The 9,461-nt window shown below is 34.1% G+C and overlaps 1 protein-coding gene across 1 annotated transcript in view; it reads left to right on the top strand.

Annotated features, from left to right (window-relative positions):
* Window positions 1-1,782: 1,782 nt before the first annotated feature.
* Window positions 1,783-9,461, top strand: part of CCDC18 (coiled-coil domain containing 18) — a gene marked incomplete at its 3' end in the record, with an annotated part of 96,587 nt that continues 88,908 nt past the window's right edge. Inside the window, exons 1-3 of the mRNA XM_011978395.1 lie at window positions 1,783-1,916; window positions 2,394-2,562; window positions 4,724-4,882. Coding sequence (XP_011833785.1) covers window positions 1,783-1,916; window positions 2,394-2,562; window positions 4,724-4,882 — 462 coding nt within the window. The remainder of the gene's footprint in view (window positions 1,917-2,393; window positions 2,563-4,723; window positions 4,883-9,461) is intronic.

Raw genomic sequence — 9,461 nt, 5'->3', positions numbered from 1 at the left:
GGCCTGGAGAACATGCTGCTCCCCTGCCCTGCCCTCCCCTCCCCTCCCCTTTCTTGACGGAGTCTCACTCTGTCGCCCAGGCTGGAGTGCAGTGGTGTGATCTCGGCTCACTGCTACCTCCGCCTCCCGGGTTCATGCAATTCTCTGCCTCAGCCTCCCCAGAGCTGAGATTACAGGCGCCCGCCACCATGCCTAATTTTTTTGTATTTTTAGTAGAGACGGAGTTCCACCATCTTGACCAGGTTTTAACTCCTGACCTCGTGATCCACCTGCCTCAACCTCCCAAAGTGTTGGGATTACCGGCGTGAGCCACCGCTCCCGGTCTGACAGTTATTTCTTACATGAAAATACACAGATGTTGAACTAAAACCTGATTTAAGACGAAATATATAATACCAAATGACATTATAGATTTTGCCCAATTTTCTCAACCCTTTTCTCCTTCACCATCCTACAGAGAGCTAGAGATGTTGAATAGATAAAGCAAGATGGGGACCTGATTTATTGACTTGTCTGCGAGAGTCTTGTCACTTAAGCAGAAGGAAATTTGTGGAAACAAAAAAGGGAAAGAGGATAGAACCAGTTTGTCTATTAAGATTACACAGTATCTCATTTAATTTCCTGCCACTTTCTTTCCTTAAGGTGGGAGTTTTCTTTTTAATCTTCCTCCCTACGTTTGATAATTTTTGAGTGGGGAATAAATGTAGCATACTATTCTGACTGATTGAGGGAAGGAAGGATAGTTTAGTATTTGTTAATTCATTCAAAATATTGAGCCTCTGTAAGTACATTGCAGTCCTGAACGTAATGGCAGGACTCCCAACCTTTTGGAACTTGGGATGGGAGCAGAATGCTAAGAAGGGTGTTGAAGGAAATGCTACAGTGAAAAAGGTAAATGGGATCTGAAAGAGGAATGTAATTTTAAGATTGCGCAGAAAGCTCTACAGAAGTAGTGGAGATTATAAAGCTTTAGTTTTTTTATTGTATTAATTACAATAATAAAATATGATGCTTCATTATGGTTTTTTATATGCAAAGAAATTTAGTAGTTACACAACCCTAGAGATACTCATCCACTGAAGAAGCAAAAGCTTTTCTTCGTTTATTTCTTTAAGTTGACCTGCCAAATGTTATTTTGATCCCTATGGTTGTGACTTGTAAATGTGTGTTTTTTAAATTTTGTAACTATTGGGCGTAGAAGGACGAGACAACTTTTATCTGGTAATAAATTCCCTTCTAACAAAATATGAATGACTGTAATGATACCATTTAATCAGATGTCTAGTACTCGTAGTGTGATTGTGAAAGTTCAAACACCTCATATTGAAATTGATATGTAATAAGTAATAAAGCTACAATGAGACATAATTTAATGGTCTTTGCATCCTAGTGACTTGGATTCAAGTCTTGATTTCACCATTTACAGTTTGTGGGACTTTGAGCAAGTTATTTAATGTCTAATTCTTAGTTTCCTTAACATGGAATGAAAATACTTAACAATTGCTAGGAAGATCGGGTATGCTTAGAAAAGGGGAACTATATAACTAGACCCTGGCTAAAATGAAAAATTCATTCATTGAAATTGTATTGAACTCCTTTATGGCTTTACACTACAGATAAATTCATTATTATTGATTTTTTGTTTTGTTTTAAACCGCCATGAAAGATTTCACAACATTTGAAATAGAAAACTAATGAGTTAAATTCTATTCGTGTGAGTATTTTGACTGAAACTACAGAATCTTTCAGGCAAGGTACAAGAAATTCATTTTTTTTTAAGAAATGGAATCTAGTTCATCAGACTACTGTAATAAAGACAATGAAGAGGAAAGTTTGCTTGCAAATGTTGCTTCCTTAAGACATGAACTGAAGATAACAGAATGGAGTTTGCAGAGTTTAGGGGAAGAGTTATCCAGGTAAGTAGGTAAAATCACATACAGAATTCACTGTGCCTTAAATATATCAATATAAAATGTGTGAATTTCATTATTATGTATTGTTTCTAAAGTGTCTCTGGAATAAGAAATAATTTTCTTACACTTTTTAATATAACTTTCAGTTTAGGGAAAAATAGGAATATTAGAGAAGCCTCTTTGCATATTAAAAACACTTTCAGTGTATTAGAACTCAGTATAAAATATATTTTTGGGCTTTATTAATTTTTTAATGCTTTTTTGAATCTTAAGTAATCGGCATAGAGGCTCTAGAAATACAGTTTGCTAGTTTAAAAGTAATTATGATTTATTTAAAATTTAGTGGAACATTGCCTTATGTTCATAACTGTGAATCTACTTAGCAGCATTTCAGGTTTTCTATTTTCTTATTTAATGTATAGCAATTTATAGTGAATAAACTATCCAAGAACTGAAATATGTTTTTTCTTTTTTCTCTAGTGTTAGTCCAAGTGAAAATTCTGATTATGCCCCTAATCCTTCAAGGTCTGAAAAGCTAATTTTGGATGTTCAGCCTAGCCACCCTGGACTTCTGAATTATTCACCTTATGAAAACGTTTGTAAAATATCTGGTAGCAGCACTGATTTTCAAAAAAAGGCAAGAGATAAGGTTATTATTTTTACACCTATCTAGTTAACAGAAGTGTTGGTTTTAGGCCTGCCTACTTAAAAAAATTTTTTTTTCAGTTTTTCTTTAAATACCTTATTCATGGTTTCTGTAATCTTTTACTCTGGTACTCAAGAATTTAAATATAATTGTTCTTTTTATGTTCTAACAAGAAAGTAGTTATCTTGGTGTATTACTCTACTTTTTAACTTATATATTTATTACCTTTTTGCAGTTAAATGTCTTCTTAAGTAAATTATAATCCCCTTGATTTTAACACTACATCTTATACATAATAGGTAATCAATTATTTATTAAGTGGTTAAGGTATACCCACCATTTAGCCTGGATCAAATACTGTGAATAGTATGGCACTATTCTTTCATTATCTTTCTATTTTGTCCATGATGTTAGAGATCTTTGCTTGGTCTGAAACTGTCTTCCTTTTTCTTATTCTATCATATATTTGTCTCCCTGCATTTATCCCTCTTCCTCACTCAACCCTTTTATCTCCTTTTACATTCTCTTCCTATTCTTTGTTCCCTGCACTCCCTACTTGTATATACACAGATATGGTTGCACATAATCTTTTTGGATACATATTTGCGTTTCCACTTCGGAAAGCCAACCATTAAGAGCTTTCTTTTTTGTAAGGAAGCTACTTAATGAAGCTGTCTGAACCTACTTTTTAGAAACAAATTCAAATTCCATGTTTACGTGGTATGTAATTCCAAGAAATTTGATCTCTATCCTCATTCAAATTGCTGATCATTCTTACTTTATATGTGCCTTAATTGGGAAAACAATAATGGTAATGACTATCAAACACAAAAGGATAATCTAGTGTGTAAAGAGCTCCTAGAAACTGAGAACAAAAAGGTCAGTAACCCAATGGGCAAAAGACATGAAGGGAAAAAGAAATAAAAATGATATCCAAACTAATGAAAAGGTGTCCAATTTCCTCATAATAAGATAAATTCAAAATGAAACTATACCTAAATACCTTACCTAGTTCTTACCTATAGAATTATTAAACATTCAGATGTTTGAGATGTTATTTTATAGGTGATATTGGGTACGGGTACATTGCCTAGTGGGAATGCACAGTGATATAACCCCAACTGAGATGCATTTGGCAATATTTACCAAAATTACAAATACATTTACCTTGACTTGGAACTCCCATTTCTGGAAAATGATACTATAGACACACCTGCAGGATATGAAATTAGGCATTGTTGATCATATCAAAAGATTAGAAATAGTTCAAGTATCTAGTAATAGGCGGTTAGTTGAATAATGGTTTATTCATGCAATGGAAACTATGCAGTTGAGAAAAGGAGTTTGTCAATGTATTTATTATGGAGAGATTGCCAGTGTATATTGTTCCAAGTTAAAAAAAAATGCACGGTGCAGAATGTTATATCTAATGTGCTAGTTTTTGCATAAGGAGAGGAGGGAAGTGGGTAATTTGTATTGCTTATGTATGTGTATGGAATCACTAGAAGACTAAACAAGAAACTTATAGAAGTGGTTACCCACCTATTAAAGATGGGAAGAGACTTCTGTGTATACTTTTTCTTTTATATAGTTTTGAATTTTGAATTGCATAAATAAATCACTCAAAATAAAGTTAATTAAAAGAAATGTTTTGAAAATCACAATCCTCATGAAAATTAAATATTGTAAAATATGTATAAAAAGAATATAATAAAAATATGTATACAGATAAAATAATATTTTACCTATTATCCATTTTATTGTTGGTGGACATTTGGGTTCTTCCCATTTATTATCTCTTGTGGACAATGTAGCTATGAATAGTTTTATATCTGCACATGCAAAAGTACAAAAGTTTCTATCAGGTTTATATCTAGGGATGATATTGTTGGTTCTTAGCATACTCAACTTTGCTGGATAATACCAGCCAGTTTCCCAAAGTGTACCACTGTTTTCCAGGTTATACTTGTATATACTTTCACCAGCAGTGGAGGAGAGAGTATTGATTGTTCCACATATCCTTGTCAATACTCACTAAGTATTTTAACTCATTTTCTGAGCTGCTTGGTCATTTTATTAATAATTGCTCATAATTTTCCATTAATTCCATGTAACCGTTAATTGAAATAATTGAAAATATATTTGTTCTTTTTCATTCTTTCAGATGTTTTCATCTTCTACCCCTGTGGATCAGGAGATTAAAAGCCTTCGAGAGAAACTAAATAAACTTAGGCAACAGAATGCTTGTTTGGTCACACAGAATCATTCCTTAATGACAAAATTTGAATCTATCCACTTTGAATTAACACAGTCAAGAGCAAAAGTATGTATCTTGAAATGACGAGTTTGCCAGCAGAAAATAGTTGTTATTTTAAGATTAATAATTGGAAAAAGAGTCCTTGTATTGCTACATTGCCTTAATGTGTTATGTGAAGTAATTTTCATTATAATACTGTAGTGTCAACATGTTATAAAATCAATATTGTATGAATTATATCTGAAAATGATTGAAGGGAACTTTACAGTTTCGCATTTAGATAAGTCAGCTTCTTAAGGTGTTAAGATTACCAATTTGTGTGGTCTTATTTTTTATACAAAGGAAGTATAACTTACTTATCTTCCCTTTTAAAATAACACATTGTCATTGTTGAAAAATTTAAAAGTAGCAAAAAGAGGAAGAAAGATCACCCAGAGTTTCCACCTAGAAACCGCTTTACCAGTTTAATACATAGTTGAATCCAGACTGTTTTAAATAGTTTTGGTGTTTTCTGTTTTTTTACTGTATATATAGTCTATGCATTTTCTGATGCATTTACATAGCTTTTCCATTGATCATTTTTTATGGTAGCATTATATTTCATGTGATTATAGCGTAACTTAGTTAATTCCCGTATTTCAGTGGTTTCCTATTTTTTTACTAAATGGTTGGTATTACACAAAAAATTAGAAGAAACCAAAATGCCCAATAATGGAGACATAGTAAATTATGGTATACCCATAAGATAGATTGTAACAAAACCTTTTTTTAAAAAATGAGGTAAATATACTAGTACTAAGATGCAAAGTTGTTTGACTTATATGGAGCATGATAAAGTTTAAATGATATAATGTTTGTAGTCACTTAAAACAGTGTCTATGTGTAGTCAGCACTCAAAAACTGTTACCTAATATATTTAGTGGCAGAAAAACATTACAGAGCAGTACACACGTATAATAATCTTAGTTTTCCTCTTTATAAGAAGTGTATGTGTGTCTGTTTGTGTGTTTGTATGTAAATATATATACATGTGATATATTAAGGTAGAAACTATGCTTCACACTGTTGATAACTTCGAGAGAGATTGGAAGGTTGGAGTGAGGCTTTCACTATTTACTTTTATAAACATTGTATATATACATTATATGTAGTTTTAAATAGAACAGTTATGGGAAGACTTTATTTTTCTTTTCTGTTTTTTCAAACAAAACAAAATGCTATTAGGGATTATTTCAGCACAGGAAAAACAAAATGCAACAATGAGCATAATACTTCTTTAGTGTTTGAGATTATTTCTAGGGTAGATTTCCAGAGGCAGAATGACCATATTTTAGGGAAATAATGTTTTTCAAGCATTTACATTTGGTTCCTCATCTTTTCTTGTTCACTTTGAGGGAAAAATGCTGTTTTTCTTGATTTCGTACAAAATTTATCTTTTCGGTATATTTGTTTGCCATTTAGATTTCTTTGTGATTTGTCTGTTCGTTTTTTCTGCTTATTTTTAAATTTTTTCTTCAACTATAGATAATCTCTCTTTTTAAAGTCATGATTGCTAGTGATTTAAAGTAAGAAAAGAGACATAAAGATAATTTAATAATTACTGAACTAATAGCATTTTTAACCTTTATTTTTAGGATATAAACACACCAGTGGTTATGCGAGGAAGTAAGATACTAGTATTGTACTTCTCAGCTCAGCATTTTCTAAGTTGTTGAAATATTTTTTAGGGAAGCCACCTATTTCAGGCCACGTATGAGCTTTTGATGCTTCATATATGCCCACTATTGAGACTCTTTTGCAGAAATCAATCAATGTATTCATAACTTACCTCTGGCAATGGTTGTACTTACTCTTCTGGAGCCTGGCAGCCTGCTCTTTCTGAGCTTTTTGCCCTCTACACCTGCTATCCGACTGCCATCCTGGGACTTCTCTTTGGTGTTCTTCTAGGTTGAATCTACTGTTTCCTGAATTCTATTTTTTGTTATTTCCTAGTTTATTCTTTCTGTATTTGGAGCATATCTTCCAGTTACTTCCTTGCCTGTCTGAAAATGTCTTAATTTCTTCTTCACTCATGATTAAATTCCAGTTTGATAATTATGTAACGTTAGAATTTTTAGGACATTACTCCCTTCTATCTTCCAGTGCCACTTTGAAAAGTCTGTTGCCATTGTGAATTACTTCCCTTAGCATGTAATCTCTTTTTTCCCCATTTGTTTGTTTTTTACTTTATGGCAGATGGTAGTTTTTAGGACCTTCCCATTCCGGTGTTTTAAAACTGTACAACAATGTATCTTTCAATAGGCCTTTATTACTCATACTGGGTATTTGAGAGCCCTTTTAGGCTGGAAACTTGTATCCTTTGGTTCTGGAAATTTTTCTCTTTCTTAATTTTTATTTTTAATTTTTGTGGGTACATAGTAGGCATATATATTTTTGGAGTACATTAGATTTTTTGATACAATTATGCAGCATAATAATCACATCATGGAGAATGGGATATCCATCCCCTCAGACATTTATCCTTTGTGTTATAAACAATCCAGTTATAGTCTTTTAGTTATTTTTAAATGTACAATTAAATTATTATTATTGACTATAGTCACCCTGTTGTTCTATAAAATAGTAGTTCTTGTTCATTCTTTCTATTTCTTGTACCATTAACCATCCCCACCTCTTCCCACCCTGACAACTGCCCTTCCTGGCCTCTGGTAACCATCCTTCTACTTTCTATGTCCATGAGTTCAATTGTTTTGATTTTTAGATCCCACAAATAAGTAAGAACATATGATATTTGTCTTTCTGTGCCTGACTTATTTTACTTAACATAATGATCTTTAGTTCCATCCATGTTGTTGCAAATGACTGATTCTCATTCTTCTTTATGGATGAATAGTACTCCATTGTGTAAGTACTACATTTTCTTTATCCATTCATTTGTGATGAACACTTAGGTTGCTTCTAAGTCTTGGCTCTTGAACAGTGCTGCAACAAACATGGAAGTGCAGATACCTTTTCAATATACTGATTTCCTTTCTTTTGGGTATATGCCCAGCAGTGGGATTTCTGGATATGGTAGCTGTATTTTTAGTTTTTTGAGGAACCTCCAAACTGTTCTCCATAATGGTTGTACTAATTTCCGTTCCCACCAACAGCATATGAAGATTCCCTTTTCTCCACATTCTTGCAAACATTTGTTATTACCTGTCTTTTGAATATAAGCCTTGTTTTGTTTTGAAACAAGGTCTTGCTCTGTCACCCAGGCTAAAGTGCAATGATGCAATCACAGCTCAGTGCCACCTTGACCTCCTGGGCTCAAGTGATCCTCCCACCGTAACCTCCCAGGTAAGTGGGACTACAGGCATATGCCACCATGCCTGGCTAGTTTTTGTATTGTCTTTTTGTAGAGATGGAGTTTTGCCATGTTGCCCAGGCTGATTTTGAACTCCTGGACTCAAGCGATCTATCCATCTCCCAAAATGCTGGGATTACAGGATTGAGCCACAGTGCCTGGCCATGTGATTTTTATTTAGGAGGTATTCTCAACATTATTTTTTGCACTTCTATTGAATCTTTTATTTTGGCTGTCATACTTTTTTCAGTTTCTAAAGTTTTTTTTGTTCTGATTGTTTTGTATTTCATAACATACTAATGTATTCTCTCTTAGCACTCTGAAGATTTAATGATTTTTTTTCATGTTTTCTTTCCTTTCCTTTTTCCTTTGTTTAGGCCTCTGACTTTATGTTAGAAGCTTTTGGGCTGGGCGTGGTGGCTCATGCCTGGAATCTCAGCACTTTGGGAAGCTGAGGCGGGTGGATCACAAGGTTGAGAGATCGAGACCATCCTGGCCAACATGGTGAAACCCTGTCTCTACTAAAAAATACAAAAATTAGCTGGGCATGGTGGTGTGCACCTATAGTCCCACCTACTCGGGAGGCTGAGGCAGGAAAATTGCTTCAACTCAGAGGCGGAGGTTGCAGTGAGCTGATATTGCGCCACTGTGCTCCAGCCTGGTGACAGAGTGAGACTCCGTCTCAAAAAAAAAACAGAAGCTTTTTTTCAGATGTTAGTATTTTAGCTATTCATATTTAAGAGAAAGGCATTTAAATGCAGATTGGTGGTTTGTTGTCCAGTGGACTTTATTTCTGGGTGATGGTTAGGGAGGTGATTCTTTTGTAGGGAAACACCTGCCAGCTCCCAAACAGTATCAGTATGAGATGTTTTTCTTTTCCTTTTTTTTTTTTTTAACATAAACTCAAGATTTTATTGTCTTCGTAATAAAACAAAAGATAACACTTAAAACTGGGTCACTTGGCTCTTTCTGCTCTTATCTCCTCCCAGTTCAGAATGCTTGCATCTTTTAGTAGTCAGCTTTCTCTTAGATCTGCAGCTGGGCTCAATGCACTCAAGCCTTAGCACAATCTTCTTTGTAGTTTCAGCCTTTTTCTGGAAAATCTACTTAGTCTGCCCACCATAACCACTCTGCTTCCTGTCATATCACTGCTTTCCCTGGGCATACAGAGAATCCTTGCCCTTCTTGTACTGTATCACTTTCTGCGGTTGGTGCTTGCCACACTTCTTACAGAAAGTCCTGCAGGTTTTAGGAATGTTCACCATGTTTGTGGGAGTGCTATCAGCATGGAAAGAG

Source organism: Mandrillus leucophaeus, unplaced genomic scaffold, assembly GCF_000951045.1.
Source record: "Mandrillus leucophaeus isolate KB7577 unplaced genomic scaffold, Mleu.le_1.0 Scaffold1935, whole genome shotgun sequence".
Classification (NCBI taxonomy): domain Eukaryota; kingdom Metazoa; phylum Chordata; class Mammalia; order Primates; family Cercopithecidae; genus Mandrillus; species Mandrillus leucophaeus.
This window is presented reverse-complemented; position numbering and strand designations above follow the sequence as displayed.